General features: G+C 35.8%; 1 protein-coding gene across 1 annotated transcript in view; it reads left to right on the top strand.

Moving 5' to 3' along the window:
- LOC106873599 (retinoblastoma-like protein 1) overlaps nucleotides 1-18,230 on the top strand; it is a 68,232-nt gene that overhangs the window by 34,218 nt on the left and 15,784 nt on the right. Inside the window, exons 7-17 of the mRNA XM_089351221.1 lie at nucleotides 182-369; nucleotides 1,145-1,209; nucleotides 2,958-3,126; nucleotides 5,331-5,497; nucleotides 6,508-6,589; nucleotides 7,446-7,589; nucleotides 9,278-9,360; nucleotides 13,765-13,885; nucleotides 14,503-14,598; nucleotides 15,585-15,675; nucleotides 16,906-17,195. Of these exons, the coding sequence (XP_089207347.1) occupies nucleotides 182-369; nucleotides 1,145-1,209; nucleotides 2,958-3,126; nucleotides 5,331-5,497; nucleotides 6,508-6,589; nucleotides 7,446-7,589; nucleotides 9,278-9,360; nucleotides 13,765-13,885; nucleotides 14,503-14,598; nucleotides 15,585-15,675; nucleotides 16,906-17,195 (1,496 nt within the window). The remainder of the gene's footprint in view (nucleotides 1-181; nucleotides 370-1,144; nucleotides 1,210-2,957; nucleotides 3,127-5,330; nucleotides 5,498-6,507; nucleotides 6,590-7,445; nucleotides 7,590-9,277; nucleotides 9,361-13,764; nucleotides 13,886-14,502; nucleotides 14,599-15,584; nucleotides 15,676-16,905; nucleotides 17,196-18,230) is intronic.

The raw sequence follows: 18,230 nt of genomic DNA, 5'->3' as shown, positions 1-18,230 counted from the left end.
TCAAACATTCACTGGCTCAGCGACAACACTAATTAAAGTTTGCTCTTCCCCCACACAATCAAAAATAAATAAATATGCAAAGCTGGTAAGTTCCTTTCATGTACAGCATTTCCTATAATAATCAAACAGAAGTAATTGAATGTCACTTTTTTTTTTTCTTGTTTTGTTTTAAATAATTTAGGACTTCCTGAGAATTTTCATAACAAAGACTGGAAACCTCCATCTGAAGCTCCGTGTATCATAAAACTTCTTTGTGAGAAACACAACGGACTTGTTGTGGATGCTAAGACAATTAAAGAACATCACTGGAAGCCCTATTTGAAAGAACTTTTCAGGAAACTCCCTTTGAAGCAAATGTTCAGGGAGCCTGTAAGCTGCTTGTTTTCCTTCTTTTGATTTTTCTCCAAATATCCAGTCTACGCACACTTGTATAGATACATGTTTGCACACACAGATGTTCATACAAACATGCACACCTACTCATTAACATGTCTTCATCCACACGAACACATTTACATGCACATGAACAAACACATGCATGCATATGTAATGCATTTTCTAATATGGTTATGCTTGGTGATGTTCATATTTTGCCAATGCCTCGATATATGAGTCAATTTGTTCCTGAAGATCGCTTGTAAAGCAAAAAACTCATAAAGCAGAGCAATTTCACATAGGAGCAATGAAATTTTATGCTGTCATTGTGGAGGCGCAATGGCCCAGTGGTTAGGGCAGCGATCTCGCGATCATAGGATCGTGGTTTTCATTCCCAGACTGGGCATTGTGAGTGTTTATTGAGCAAAAACACCTAAACCTCCACGAGGCTCCAGCAGGGGATGGTGGTGAACCATGCTGTACTCTTTCACCACAACTTTCTCTCACTCTTACTTCCTGTTTCTGTTGTGCCTGTAATTCAAAAGGTCAGCCTTGTCACACTGTGTCACGCTGAATATCCCCGAGAACTATGTTAAGGGTACACGTGTCTGTGGAGTGCTCAGCCATTTGCACGTTAATTTCACGAGCAGGCTGTTCTGTTGATCGGATCAACTGGAACTCTCGACATTGTAAGTGACAGAGTGCCAACAACAACAATATAAAAATTATTCTTAAAGTTTTTCCATTGTGTTTTTGTTTTCTTTTCCAGATATTAAGGGGCAACGAAAGTAACTTAGCTGGTGTGTTGGACACTGGAAACTTTGAAGCTAATTTGTAAGTTTGATTTTTATGTTTTATATGTTTTATAGATGCAAGCATATGGTTTTGGTGTCAGTACCTTTGTACAGTACCTTAAGCACTTGAGAAGGGCTGACCAAAGACATGTGAAATTTGATAGACAGAAACTGAAAGTTCATTGTGTGTGTGTGAGACGTTAAACAATGATGATATATATATATGTGTGTGTGTGTGTGTGTGTGTGTATATATATATGTATATAAATATATATATATATATATATACATACACACTCACACACACACACGTGAGTGTATATACATATATGTATGTGTTTATATATATATGATGATGGCCGACCACTCGTGACCGAGGAAGACCATTGCCGACCTTCAGGAACATTGTGCGCTCTAGGACTAACTTATATTTTGCATTTGCAGCTCCGTTGGTGGCTAATGAGCCCTGCTCTTGACAAGCATACACGACTGCAAACATTGCAGATTAAGCTTTCCCCATTCACTATACGAGCCGTGTGCTTTCGCGCAGCTCGCTTAAGTTCTTCATGCTGGATACGTGCTCTCTCAAAAGTGTCGATCCCTTCCTTAACCTGCTTCCTCCATCCGTGGCGATGACAGACATTGTTCTTCCAGTCAGTGTCCTGCATATCACAGTCCTTAAAGCGCAGACACATATATATACAGACACATGTAAGCTATGTTAATAACTAATTACAAGACCTTAGATTCAACTAACTCTCTTCTCATCTACCATACAACGGATTCACTGAACTTTGAACCTAACTAAAATGTAAGACTATTAAATTATTGAACATTTTCTTCTTCCTGTTTTTTCTTTACACTTTCTTTCTCACTATCCCCTTTTGCTTATCTTTGCTATCTTTGTTCTGATGATGTATATCAATTGCAATGAGGTAAATACATATTTACTCCAGCCTGATATATGGAAACAGCTGTAAAATTACTCTATCATACTCCCATCTTACTTAATTAATTAAATAACGGCTTTATAACACCAAAGATCCACTTCTCATTGTTATTTATTTCTCCGTTTTCTTATCGTCTTTATATACATTAAACTACGGTTTACTTTTCATTTACCCACTACTGTATACCATATAACAAGGACCATACATACATACATACAGACGTAATTACCAGGAGTGCCTCTGGATACATCTATCCCTTAGATGGTTTTCATACATCTAACATATCTTACATAATATATATATATAAAATTAAAACATTAGGGTAAAAAATTGGATATTAATTAATATCAATTTAATACCAGGGAACAAGCACATTAAAAGAATCAAGGAGATTCAGAAAAATATCTGACATCTCAAAGGATTATTGTATATGTATTTCCTTCGAGAACAATTCGGTCTTAGTAGACACATTACATGTGATCTTCTTCTAGCACATTAGAAGTCCACCTAGTGGTCTCCTTTATATATACATACATACATACATATATATATGTAAGTAAGGAGTGGCAATGGGCACAAGTGTGGGGGTAAAAGGAAAGTAAGGGTATGGGTGTGAGATGCCTTTACATGGAAGGAAAGCATTTGTATTTCTAAATATATAATTTGTTCAGTTGAAAATATATTTTGCAATACTATGGAGGATTTCTTGTTTCCAGATTTTAATTTTAAAAAAAATGACATAATTTCATCTCTTAATAACCCCCCCCCCCCCAAATCTTGCCTTTTTTTTCCCACTTCAAGAAAGATTGTTTCAATGTGTTTTCCACCTTTATTACAGCAAAGCAATCAACCGTGCTTATGGGGAATATGTCTTAAGAGTAGGAGATTTTGATGAAACAATATTCTTGGAAAATTACGCCACTGAAGAGATTGGAACTCCTAGAAATCAGTCGGATTTTTCCGATGGAATTCCAATGGATCGGAGTATTCACCAACATTTGGATGAAGTGAGTGTTTATAAGAATTATTTATTTTATGGGATTTGAATGACAACTTTTTGAGTGATTGAATGATTATTGATTATGACTGATGTTTCGTTAAAGCTAGAATCATTGATTCTTGCATCATTATGGAATCTATTTTTGGAAGGATACTAGAGTCATTCATTCTTGCATCATGGAATCTATTTTTGGAAGGATATCTAACATCAATCCTCAAAAAAAAAAAAGAAAAGAAAAAGCTATGTTATGAACCATTCGTTGCTGCTTAATGAAGCAATGAACGGCTGAAACCTTAAATTAGAAAACCATCTAACATGAGAATGGGTTCAGAATATGGATAATTAAAAGAATAAAATGACAAAATGAGAAAGATAATAAAAATGTAAATTCAGAAGAGAATGAGGCTAATTTAACTCTTTTGATACTAGCCTGCTGGAACAGCTCCTGATTCTATGATATAAACGCTTATTTTCAAATTATGTAAGTTAAAACCTTCTGTCTAAATTTTATCATGCTCATTTATGTTTGAAACACCAGCTTCGTAATAATGACAAAGTTATCTTGCTAAATCCTTTGTTATTTTAAGTATTAATTAAAGCAAAGGTATTGTATTTCTGTAGAAAGGTGGTAACAAGGAATGTATAAGTAACTTGTAGCAACTTTATGACTGGAAGTTGGCATTGGAACAACATTGTTTGGAAAGAGGATGGTGTAATGATTCTGCATGTTATAGTAAACTTAATGGCATAGAACATCAGACTGCTAGATTCGCATTGGAAATTTTCCCAAGGGTGACTACTGTATGAAAAACCAGTTAAGTGATAGGCTTAGTACTTAAGGTATGGGTTTGTGCCAAGGTAGGATACCACTTGTGTCTCTCTTTCTCAGGAGACAAGTTGAGAGCAAGTCACTACACCTAGTATTTGTTGATCTGGAGATGAGATCTGACAGGGTACTGTGCTCTGTAGTTTGGTGGTTGCTTTTCAGTAGGTCAATGAGTTCAGCGAGAAATTTAGAATGCAAGTAGGTTCCCTCTTGACCCTCTCCAGTTTATTACAGTTTCCCAGGCCTTATGAAAGTGTTTAAAGACCAGCTGACTATAGGATCTTCTGTATACTAATGACCAACACTTCATGACTGATTCTGTTGAAGAATTAAAGAAATACCAAATGTGGAGGCAAAGCTTAGAATAAACAGGCCTTAAATGAGAAATGTTTAGTTAGGAAGAAGGATTACTGTCATCTGAAGAATGACCATGCTCAGTATGTGTAAACAGAATAGTTATGGATTCCATACAGTTTACCTACTGTACAACCAATGGTACACAAGAGGTGCAGAAAGGACTTTCTATTTAGTGAATGCACAGGAGTAGTTAGCAGTAAGAGGTCCAATGATCTTAGGACACTGAATTTCACAAACGAGATGGTAAAGGATAGTAGCAAGTAGTGAAATCCTATGAAGGAAAAGAACTGTTCAATCCATGCAAGAGTGGAAAAATGAGTGTGAGAAAATGATTAGGATAATTAGCATGTAATTTGAGGCTGACTTTGGTTGCTATTTCTGGTGGTTGAGCAGCCATGTAGAGGCTCTCTTATTGGTTTCCTATTAAGCAGGTTGTTGGATTATGTTCAAGTGCCCTTACTGACTGATGAACGATAGGGTTTTGCTTACTTAGCCTTGGGTTTATCATGATTGCGCAAGCCTATGATCAAAAGCATTCTAGCCTTGACTGTCCCCCCTTTTTTTTTTTTTTTGAGGTTTCTAGGATATGATTTGAGATTTAGCTGCTATTCTAGCAAGTTGATTGACTGTGTAAAACAGTGGTTCTCAATCCACATAAGATTTGTTTTATTAAAATTTATGTGCAATAAATTGCATATACTTCTTCAATACACCAAATATCTTGACAATTTTTTTTAATGCTATTCTTAAAAATATTAAGTTCCAAAAATATAATGGGATTTTTTAAAAGATTGAATGGCTAAGAGGGTCCACCCAAGTAAAATAAGAATCAAAGGTCCATAGGTACAAAATGGTCAAAAAACACTGGTGTAGAAGCTCCCTTATTTTATGCAGGATAAATGTTATTTGTCAATGATTGTATTATTAGCTCATTGGCTAAACTGGTTTTGATTTGATATTTCATCTTATTTATTATCATTTCCATTTACTGTTCTTTCTTGTTAAATCCATTATTTTTTCTTCTGCAGACACGAAGTCTTGCACCACCAACCCCTTTGACAGGACGGCGCTATCTGAAAGAGAAAGATCCCAACATCACACCTATATCAACTGCTACTCAGAGTGTTAGTCGGTTGCAAGCTCTGTTGTCTGGCCGGAAGACCTCACCAAGTGATGGCCTTATAGCAATATTTGAGTAGGTTTGATTCCTTTCTTTCCCTTACTCTTGATAATTAATGATTTGCATAAAAAAAAAACACAAAGGAAAAGTGACTGGAGACAGATATTAAATAATGTGATCATCATCATCATCGTTTAACGTCCGCTTTCCATGCTAGCATGGGTTGGACGATTTGACTGAGGACTGGTGAAACCAGATGGCTACACCAGGCTCCAATCTGATTTGGCAGAGTTTCTACAACTGGATGCCCTTCCTAACGCCAACCACTCCGAGAGTGTAGTGGGTGCTTTTACGTGCCACCGGCACGAAGGCCAGTCAGGAGGTACTGGCAATGGCCACACTCGAAATGGTGTATTTTACGTGCCACCTGCACAGGAGCCAGTCCAGCGGTACTGGCAACGAACTCGCTCAAATGTCTTTTCACATGCCACTGGCACAAGTGCCGGGAAGGCGACGTTGGTAATGATCATGCTCAAATGGTGCTATTTACGTGCCACCGGCATGGAAGCCAGACAACTGGTGCTCTGGCAATGATCACGCTTGGATGGTGCTCTGATAGACATTTTTTATGTGTTTATATTTTATACAATTCAGTGTATGTAAACAAAATATACATAAGTTCACTTTCTATAGTTTTTACCATTATTTTAATTCTCTTGTCAACCAAAAGGTATTATTTCTGAAATATTTTGAATTTAGTAGTTCTTCGTGTAACAGTTGTATAAGTACAGGTAGGGCTGTGTAGTAAAAAGTTTGCTTCTCAACCACATGGTTCCGGGTTCAGTCCCAATGTTTGACAGTTTATTTTAAAACATTTAAAAAATCTTATGTGACTCAATTGTGAGTGAAATATCTGACAATATCTTGCATCATTCAAAAAGTTAATTGTATTTAATCTTTGAGTTTTAAATTTTGAAATCTTCAATTATTTTTTTTTCCTTGTTTCAACCACAACAAAAAAAAAAATGGGTCTTCTTTTATTAATTCTTACTGTTTTCTTTTCTCTTCCTTTAAAATATTTTCAGGGAGTGTTCTAGGAATCCTTATAAAGCAATCATGAATCGAGTGAAAGAAATGGGAGAGATATTTTGTACAAATTTCATTCAAGTGAGAATTATTTAATTTTTTCTTTTTAAATTTTTATTTCATATCAACATTGACTGTTCTGATTTGAAATGTATCTTTGAATAATTAAATTAGAAAAAAAAAATTTTCTAGAAATTTCATTACATGTTTTGAACGCACTTTAGAGCACTTATGGTTCTAAGACACAAAGTCTTTGTTTTTAAGTATTCAGGTTTTAACACTTTTGATACCAGCCTGCATGGGACCATCCCTGGGTCTATGATATTAACTTTCTGTTTAAAATGATCTGAATTAAAACCTTCCATCAAAATTTCATGTTAATTTATGTTCCAAACTCAAGCTTAATAATAACATATTTATTTTACAAAATTCTTCATTATTTTCAAAATTAATTGAAATAAGGGTAGTGTACACCAACAGAAATATGATAACAAAAGGGGTTAAACATTATTATTTTATTAAAGAACTTTTTTTCGTTATATTCCAACCATCAGCTTCATAATGAGAAATTTTATTTTACCAAATCCCTTCAAATTCTTAATTATTTCCAAAATTAATTCAAATGGTATCTGGACAAATTCCTTCAAGAAATACCAAACTAACCACTGATACTTAGATACATCTCAGTAGACAACTCTCTACTTGGGGGAGGGGCTAAGCCGATTACATCAATCCCCCAGTGTCCAACTGGTACTTATTTTATTTGGTGGTATTATAACTGAATTCCACTTAATATCAGTTGATACTCTACTGAATTTGCTCTTCACTCATTCAAATAAAATAAATGTTTTTTTCTATCCCCCCCCCCCCCCCCGAAAAACAAAAACAAAAAGCCAACAAAAACTTGTACCTAATGTTATCTTTTGGTCTTTTACAGCCTTCCGACCATCCTGGAGCACACAGTGACTTTGCACGTAACCGTTTGCAGTTAGCAGAAAGTCTGTATTTTAAAACTCTAGAAAGTATTGCTGTGGACGAGAAGAAGAGGTTTTCAGTTAAAGATGGCAACAAAGATCTCACAGTAATTCTGTTATTTTTTTAATAATTTTGTAAAATGTTTCTATTTGGTTTCTTATTTTTGGTCTGAATATTTTCGTTATTTTTTCCTTTTTTTTCTTGTGTTTGGTTTGTTTCTGAAAGATTTCAAAATATTGAAATTAATCAAATTCTTTTAAAGAATCATTTGTGCATGTCTGCATGCATGCATGCATATGTGCTTAGCTGTGTGTTTGTATGTGAGTGTGTTTCTGTGTGTATGTATATGTTTATATATGAATGTGGGCATGTTTGAAGTGTGTGGTTGGTTTAGCTAGTTGATATTTTTAATTACAAATGTATTATTTTGTCTGAAAAAGGGAACTAACACCCATAAAGTTAAAGGGGTTATGAGCAAAGCTAGAGTGCAAATGATATTGTCCATAAGAAGAAGTTGCAGGAGAACAAATTGTTACTCTTTCAATACCAAATCCCTTGTAACCACTCCGGATTCTATGATACAAAGATTCTGTTTTAAAGCAATCAAGATTAAAAGTTTTATTAAAATTTCATATTAATTTGTGCTCCAAACACTCTTTTACTTCAGAAATCGGACATATCCACTCAAATTTTCATTACTCTTAATGACAGAAAATAGTTTCATATACCAATTTACCTTTTGTTGAGGAATGTCATGTTTGAAGTTATATTTTGTCAAAATACATCAAGTTTATTGAGGCAGCATGACTTGCAGAAAGTACCAATACTATTTTTGGTAGATATTTAACATCATTACTGGAATAACCATGAAATTTAGTTATGCAGTTAAAGGGTTAATAACAACTAACTTATGTAATTAAATTCTTCATTATTTTCAAAATTAATTGAAACAAAAGCTCTTGTTTTTCAAACGAAATATGGTAACAAAAGGGTTTAAAAGCTGTAGTTAACTCCTCCTGTGGGTTTGGAGAAGTCATTTGAATGTTCTGCTTCATCTCACTTCACCAGCCATTGAGTTCTTTGCATTTGAACTGCAGTCTCAGGTGCTGGTCATAGGTTTGTATGCGATGGCTGGTGTGTGCAATAGCACTCTATTCCACATCATTTGTTTATTACCTCCACCACCATCACCACAACCACCAATTAAATGCAGAATGGGCCAATAGTCATGATGCATGTCTGATGCATATTGCAATCTGTGGTATAATTTGATGGCTTCAGCTGGTGCACTGTTCTCAAGCTACTGCTATCTAGCACCATCGGATGATCTCTACTCAACCACTACACAACTGCTACTTGACTGCTACTCAACAGCTACTTGACTGCTACTCAACCCTACCACGGCCAGACTATCTCTATTTATATGTCTTGGGAAGTCCTACTTCTTTGCCTGGGGGCGTCGACACAACATGCACCAATCGCACTTTTACACTTTGTGACTTTTGGGTAATCTTGTAATTTGCCTTAGTGTAATCAAAAACTTCTAGCATTGCTTCTAATATAATGTTTATTGATGCAACATTGATAATGAGAATTTTGGCAAGTGGGGTGGAGAACTGCTTTTTTTTTTTTTATTATTTAGTTTTATTTTTTGCTTGTTTTGTTGCAGTGCCGAGTTGTTGAAAACTTCTGATTTCTTCTGTTTCATTTTATTTCATTGCTTCTTTTTGTTTTGTCTTTTTTGCTTCGTTTTTTTTAATTTTAATTTATTTATTTTTTTTAAATATGTTTTAGGTTGTTCTGGAACACGATATTTTTCAAAGATCACTATTTGCTTGTTGTCTTGAAATTGTGATATTTTCTTATAATTCTCAAAGGTAAGTTTTGCGGGCTTTAGAAGTCTCACTTGCTTTCATCATTACCGCTGTCATTGTTATAATTACATTGTCTTCTGTTCTGCTCTTTTAGAAAGGTTACATTTTCCCTCATTGGTAGTCGTACTCATTTCCAGTATCACTTTTGATTAATTATCACAGTTATTGATTATAAATACTACTGCCTCCTACTGTAGAATTCACGAACCAATGTAGTAGCATGGCCTTCAAGAAATAGCAGTTGAATCTTGCCCTTTCATCTTAGGAAAAAACGACATTTGATATATTCTAGGAGATACTATGTCTGGATAAAATAGGATGCTTGCGGCTTTAGCATCTTTTGATCATGGGCCTGCTTGATCAGGACTGACTTGTTGCTAAATAGCAACTTGTTGCTAGAATTTTAGTCTTGTTGCTAAATAGCAACTTGTTGCTAGTATTTTAGACTTGCTACTAAATAGCAACTTGTTGCTAGAATTTTAAACTTGTTACTAAATAGCAACTCGTTGCTAGAATTTTAGACTTGTTACTAAATAGCAACTTATTGCTAGAATTTTAGACTTGTTACTAAATAGCAACTTGTTGCTAGAATTTTAGACTTGTTACTAAATAGCAACAAGTCTAGAATTCACTCTTACCAAGGACTACATTATGAAATGTGTCCTTCAGACTCTATACTGTGATTTTGAGGGAAATTTTGGCTGCTATTATTTGCAGGTTGAATGACCACATACAGGTTCTTTCATTGGCTCATTGTCATCGTCCTATGTTATGTATTTTATTTTATTTTACCTTTCATTTCAATGTTTGCATGAAGTATATGAATCTTTGCTACACTTGTCACCAGAACATCATCTTTACAGAGGTGTGGTGTTACCTATCAGGCACTGTTATTGGTTACTGTAGTGTGACTGAAGTGAAAGTGTTATATATAGATAAAATCAATTTTGAATGCTATTCTTTTAATTTCTGTTTTGCTCTCTATGCTCTGATTTTTCTCTAATTCTTCCTTCTCACTACCATCTTAATCATTTTCTTTTTTCAAAATATTACTTGATGTTTTTTTCAAATATTCAAAAAGTATTTGTACCACATAAAAATAAAACTCTTAAGTTATATGTCACTGGCTTCATATAACTTTAGCTGTGCTAACTTTGCTTTAACTGTTATAGATTTTTGTAGCATGATGCTTCATGATAATCAACAACTATCTATTTCAGACTTACCGTGGAGGCGCAATGGCCCAGTGGTTAGGGCAGCGGACTCGCGGTCATAAGATCGCTGTTTCGATTCCCAGACCGGGTGTTGTGAGTGTTTATTGAGCGAAAACACCTAAAGCTCCACGAGGCTCCGGCAGGGGATGGTGTTGAACCCTGCTGTACTCTTCCACCACAACTTTCTCTCACTCTTACTTCCTGTTTCTGTTGTGCCTGTAATTCAAAGGGTCAGCCTTGTCACACTGTGTCACGCTGAATATCCCCGAGAACTACATTAAGGGTACACGTGTCTGTGGAGTGCTCAACCACTTGCATGTTAATTTCACGAGCAGGCTGTTCTGTTGATCGGATCAATTGGAACCCTCGACGTCGTAAGCGACGGAGTGCCAACAACAACATTACAGACTTACCATTTTCTTAAACCCTTTCCAATTATATCCTAAATTTCTATTCTAACTATACTGAAACTAATCTCAATATTTGTTTTCTTCTGTTCATTTTTGGATAGATTCTCGCTATCCCACTCATAGTTTGCTTTTATTAAGCAATCTTAAATAATTCCATGCATCTACCTTTTTATTGTTACTGAGGAGAATTATGTTAGTAACATCCTGCTTGCATGAACTCACTACCTTTCAATCTGGAACTCTCCATTCCACTCACCCTCATGGTGCAGAACATTAGTAATCTCCCTCCTTTCAGCTTCTTGCCTGGTTGAATGTACTTAAGTTATTTAATCTTGTCTAACTTTCTGATATCCTTCCTGATTACTACATTTCTTTTCATTTCTGTTGTATTTCCTTATAGCCTTAGTCACTGCACTATTCCAATACTGCGATACTTGGTTGGGGCCTTGGTCCATTCTCAAACTGTTTAATGACTTGCTGTTGCTTGAACCCGGAGTACACCTAGTTGTCTATTAAGTACTCACTTTCTAAAAAGACATGTCATCAAATGTTGATTGGAAGTTACATCAAATTGTGGAATCACTTAACATTCTGTTTCTACATGTCATTTATTTTCTTATTTTTCTTGTCATTATTTGGAAGCTGATAATCACTAATCTCTCTTAAAGGAATCATTCCTCACCAGTAAGAGATTTTCTATTCCCAATCATCTATTTGCTTTTCATGGTAAAAGTTGAGACTGTTGGTGGTCATCATCATCATCATCGTTTAACGTCTGCTTTCCATGCTAGCATGGGTTGGACGATTTGACTGAGGACTGGTGAAACCAGATGGTTACGCCAGGCTCCAATCTGATTTGGCAGAGTTTCTACAGCTGGATGCCCTTCCTAATGCCAACCACTCAGAGAGTGTAGTGGGTGCTTTTACGTGTCACCCGCACGAAGGCCAGTCAGGCGGTACTGGCAACGGCCATGCTCAAAATGGTGTATTTTATGTGCCACTTGCACAAGAGCCAGTCCAGGAGCACTGGCAACGATCTCGCTCAAAAATCCTTGAGAATACTTTGTTGATAGCCAAAAAATTTTTCGCATTTGATTTACACACCTTTTTAGCATAACAAGTTAGTACTGTTAATGCAATTGTTTTTACAAAGCAATAATTTAGTGCACTGCAGAATTATTAGGCCAGCCTATTTTTTTATAATAAAGTTTTGGTTTTATCTGCTCTTTTGACAGTCACTAAACTTGTCTGATTCTTCATTGGTTAGGATGGTCGACCACACTCTGTAAAGTGCCTGTAGTTAGTTGTATGATACCAACTCAGAATTTCTATTCTAAATACCAACTTAACAACAACAGTTTTACTAAGTTCTTCATTATTCTCAGAATTAATTGAAGCAAAAGCTGTGTATTTCAGCAGAAATATGGTAACAAAAGGGTTAAATAAGTGACGAAAAAATGCAATATGGTTTATGTTTTAAAGATGAAATAACCATTCTGTTACTGACATACAACTTTATGAAAAGGATTTTCTTGTCTGAGCTAAATTGATGGAGAATCAGATGCAGTAATTCTCTCCTTGACTCATGTTATGAGTACAAATAATCATACAGGTTATGAATATAAATTAGGTTGCCTCGCACCTGGTCAACCCCAATGAAACAGTTTTATAATTAAATGCATTTCAAATGTGGCCACCTTGTTTTATTGTTAGTATTATCTGTTTCCTGATCTTACACAAGACAGTACTATGTTACTTGGGGGGAGAGTTTGCTGTTATTTTGAGTAATCAAGCAACAAAATAGAAACTCCTTCATTCAAAGTTATCAAAACTTTCGTTCATGTTTTGTAGATTTTATCAGAAACTAAAGAAATGTTATCTTGGGTTTTTTGCATGAAGGGAGATAATCTGTCTGTCTTAAGTCCCACAAAACACTTATATACTGATTGTCTGTCTGTCTCTCTGTCTCTGTCTCTCCCTCTCCCTCTCCCCCCCTCTCTCAATAATAAAGGTGGCTTATTTGCAATTTACAACCAAAAGGCAGTAGTATGAAAGTGACTAAGGGTACTAATTAGCTCCAGCATTGCTAGAAATAAGAGTCAAAACTACTTTTAGCCATGGGAACATACTTATCCTATGACGGACAAGGGAGGCAAGCTCCCTATAGCATCTAAGACACAGCCAAATACACACACACACACACACGTGCTAATATCAAACAATGAGAATGAGCACTCAACACTGCATTGACAGATAAATAAAAATTTAAAAAATGGTTTGTATGATAGTGTATAGAGGAATATATTATTTAAAAGAGTTCCAACTCTGTTTTTTTATGTTTTATTTATATTATAAAATTAATGTGGGATATAGAATACGGAATATATAATATAAATAGTAATATGAAATGAAGTATTGAATGTCTTATTGAATATATGAAATATTAAGTATTAAATGCCAAGGGTGTATAACTTGATAGCATGTATATGCTTGTGGTAATTAAGGCCACACTTGGCTGGTACTTGAGTTAGCATAGTAGACTGGAACAATGTGAAATGAAGTGCCTTGCTCCACAACACAACAATATCACCCAGTCCAGGAATTGAACCCACAGCCTTATTATCATGCATCCAACACCCTAACCACATGGCCACATTATATATGTATATATAACATTCTAGTTCAAAGTAGCCTCAATCTTTTGGATTCTGGCTATCATTTATTTACATGCATCTTTGAAATCTTGAAAATACTGAAGTTAGTATGTTTGTATTGTGTCTTAGGACATTCCCATGGATTGCTGAAATCTTTGAGTTGAGTCCTTGTCATTTCTATCGAGTAATTGAAATGGTAATTAGGGCTGAAGAAGGACTTTCTCGTGATGTGGTGAAGCATTTGAATCTCGTAAGTATCCTTGTCGACTGTGTTTACTCTGTTTCTTTTTCTTTGCTGTAGTAGTTTCTTCACTGTTATATCCTTGCATTTAACCCTTTCGTGTTCAGAATACTCTGTTAAATGTAATACTTTTTCACTCAAATTGTTTTGAATTAATCATGCATTATCTTATAGCTTTGAGGTTTCAATAATGTGATTCATTCTTTTCAGAATGACAATGTAGGTTAGGTGTGAGAGGCTAGATATCGCCAGTTTAAATATAAAACATGTAAAATATTTGGGCCAGATATGACCGGTTTAAACACTAAACGGTTAATGTATTAACACAAACTTATTTTCGTTTTATGTTTAAACTTCATGAAACTTCAATAGGTTATTCTAGTAGTTTCCCTTACTTTTTTTTAAATGTTAAAAAATACTTGGACAATTGAAATTGTTTGGAATTATGGACTTCACACAAGAAAAGTAATTAAGGTGATTGTTTCATTCTGCAGATTAATGGATTAAGATGATGGATAAGAAACTTCCTTTTTAATTAAATTATTTCTGTGATAAAGTATATTTTGTGTTATCTCACCTTTTTGCTGTAAATTTTCTTTTTTTTCTTTTTTTTTTCAATTTTTCAGATTGAGGAATCTATTTTGGAAAGTTATGCTTGGAAAAGCACATCTCCTCTTTGGGATGCTATTCGAGAGCAGGAAAGCATACCAACTTGTGAAGAGGTAACTTACTTTCTTCTCATAAAGAAAACCAGATTCCTCTTTTTGGTTACCTGTCTGTCTTTCTCTCTCCCTCTCTCTCACACAAAGAATAAAGACTATGCAGATGAAAACTGGTGTTTACTGTTTATAGTCTTTGTAGATTTTTATACAGATGCTGGTGTATGGCAGGAGCCAAAAACACTCCCTCACTTGTGGATGAAATTTCACTGCTATCAATTTTGTGATCACCCACAGATGGAGTTTCTAAAACTCATACATTTTGGCTTTTAAGACCAAAACAGTAATTTAATTTGCATACTTATAAAATTGTAAAGTTAAGGATTATTTTTCCCCATCTTCACATAAATACACTTTCACATGCAATTTCAATTCATCTTTGCTGCTGAAATAGTCTTTCAACACTGTATTTATGATGTTTAATTTGGTGTCATTGATTTTATTCTTCTTTACTGGCATCAACTTTTGTCTCATTCTCTTGAGTTTTATAAAATTAGCATCAGCGAAAGAAATCTTAATATTTTAATGTCATAAGAATAGTGTTTTTGGTAATTATAGTAGTTTTTTTGTTTGAAACCTTGAGTATTCAGATTACTCTATTAGATGTAATGCTTATTTAATCATACTGTTTGCAATTAATCATTCATTATCTTGTAGCTTAGAGATTTTGAATATGTGATTGCTTATTTTTAGAATGACTTTGTAAGATAGGTGTGAGGGGCTGGATCAGGCTGGCTTGAACATAAAACATATAAAATATCTGGGCTGGAAATGACCAGTTGAAATGCTACTGGGTTAATTTTAATTTTTTTTATGTATGGGGCTATAATAGAAGACACTTGCCGAAGGGGCCTTGCAGTAGGACTGAACCTGAAACCACATAGTTGGAAACAAGCTTTATAACCACATAGCTGTGTGTATGCCAATTCTGATTATTTTTGAAATTAATTGAAATATGATGTTTATTATTTATGGTTTCTCCTTTGCAGGTATCTCTACCTTCTCAGCTTGAAACAATGACTGCTTCTCCTCCACTTCACCCTGGTATCCGGAGGTTAGTTGATGAAGGGAAAAGTACTTGTGAGTAAAAATATATATACTTATTACAATTGCTGCTACTTCTATCATTATAAATAACCAATTATTATTATTATTATAGGAAGCTGGCAGAATCGTTAGCACACTAGACAAAATGCTTAGTGGCATTTTGTCTGTTTTTAATTCTGCCATGGTTGACTTAGCCTTTCATCCTTTTGTGGTACTAGTTGAGCACTGCGATTGATGTAATTGGCTTAGCCTCTCTCTTGAACTTACTGGCCTTGTGCCAAAATTTGAAGCCATTATCATTATTATCATCATCATCGTTTAACGTCCGCTTTCCATGTTAGCATGGGTTGGACGATTTGACTGAGGACTGATGAAACTGGATGGCTACACCAGGCTCCAATCTGATTTGGCAGAGTTTCTACAGCTGGATGCCCTTCCTAACGCCAACCACTCTGAGAGTGTAGTGGGTGCTTTTATGTGCCACCTACACAAAGGCCAGTCAGGCGGTACTGGCAACGGCCACGCTCAAAATGGTGTATTTTATGTGCCACCCGCACTAGAGCCAGTCCAGGGGCACTGGCAACGATCTCGCTCGAAAGTCCTTACACATGCCGCGGGCACAAGTGCCAGAAAGGCGACGTTGGGCACAGGTGCCATCACAATTTCGCTTTCGCTTGCCCCAATAAGTCTTCGCAAGCTGAGTTTCGTGTCCAATGAAGGAGACGACGTTGGCGTGGGTGCCAGTTGTTAAATTTAACTCGATTTCGATTTCACTTGCCTCAACAGGTCTTCGCAAGTGGAGTTTAGTGTCCAATGAAGGAAGGAAGGTATGCATAAGTGGACTGGCTGAGGCCTTAGATTTAGGTCTCACTTGGCTTGCCGGGTCTACTCATGCACAGCATATTTCCAATTGGCAGAGTTTCTACAGCTGGATGCCCTTCCTAACGCCAACCACTCAGAGAGTGTAGTGGTTGTATATATATGTATGTATTTATGTACATGTGTGTGTGTTTATGTGTGCCTTTGTTTGGATATGTGATGATTGTTAAATGAGCATCACAGCCATACAGATATTGTTCTTTCCCTGTCTTCCAGGGTAGAAATATTCCCTATTTTGGAAGCAGGTGAGGAGTGGTGACAAAAAAGGGTGTCTAACTGATCATAGAAAATCTGCCTCAACAAATTCTGTCTGACCCATGCCAGCATGAAAAGGTGGACATTAAAACAATGTTATTTTATTTTTTTTTTTTGTTCCTGCACCAGATTATCAGCAATCACCAAGTACTTCCATAAGTGGACGGTTTGGTTCACCTAACCCTGGAACTGCCCGCAGGAAACTTTTCAGCACGGAAACATCATCAACGGCACAAGTAACAAATGTGTTGACGGAGAATGTGTCATCGGGTACTGAGGCACAGCAAATAACAGTAGGTGCCACTGGTACAAATACTGACCTGACAAATGCCTCTGTTAATGCTATTGTAGCCAGTAACAATGAGAATGCTGCCCCATCTTCGCAAACTCGTATAATTACTTTACAACATGGTCAACAGGTAATTACATTTTTGTTTCTCTTTCTTTGTATTACATCAGTTAACCTTTTTGATACTAACTCACCTGAGACTGTTCCTTGATATATGATACAAACTCCCTGTTTTGTGGCTGTATGGTAAGAAGCTTGCTTTCCAACCACATGGTTGTGGGTTCAATCCCACAGCATTGCATCTTGGGCAAGTGTCTTGTGTTATAGCCTCAGACTGACCAAAGCCTTGTGAGTGGATTTGGTAGATGGAAACTGAATGAAGCCTGTCGTATATATATGTGTGTGTGTGTGTGTTTCAAGTGAGGGTGTTTTAGTATATAAATATAGGCGTATGTATGGATTGGTGCGCTTACGTGAGCGAGGGTGTTTTAGTATATAAATATAGGTGAATGTACGGATTGGTGCGTTTACGTGAACACTATAGACTTCTCTACTCCCTTACTTTTACCTCCTCCCCTTACTTAGCGGTCTATAGCTCTTTTGTCTTAATAATGGTCAGCCACACAGTAATTTTCCTTTGTTTAACGGTCATTTTTCACAGGAATTTTCAATTGCTGGATAACTGAAGAGATGTTGGCGTGGGTCCCCACCCCGGCATCCGAAACTCGGAGTTTTACCATGGCTACCTAATAAGTGTCACATATTTTTACAGATAAATTCCTCTATTTACATAATATTGAGGTCTCTTTCTTTCTTTTGTTGTCCTTCCTATTAATATATATATATATATGTGTGTGTGTGTGTGTGTGTGTGTTCCCCCACCATTGCTTAGCAACTGGTGTTGGTGTGTTTATGTCTGTAATGTAGTTGTTTGGCAAACAAGACTGATAGAATAAGTACCAGGTTTAAAAAAAAAAAAATACTGGTGTTGATACATTTAACTAAAAATTCTTTAATGCAATGCCCCAACCTAAACACAGCCTAATGACTGAAACATTAAAATTTCATGCTAATACCAGCTTAATGGTGACAAAGTTTTTATGCTAAGCTCTTCATTATTTTCAAAATTAACTGAAAGAAAGGTAGTATATTTCAGCAGAAATAT

Source organism: Octopus bimaculoides, chromosome 4 (assembly GCF_046866305.1).
Source record: "Octopus bimaculoides isolate indiv1 chromosome 4, ASM4686630v1, whole genome shotgun sequence".
Taxonomy (NCBI): Eukaryota; Metazoa; Mollusca; class Cephalopoda; order Octopoda; family Octopodidae; genus Octopus; species Octopus bimaculoides.
Note: the sequence above shows the minus strand (reverse complement) of the source record. Positions and strands in the feature narration are given on the sequence as shown.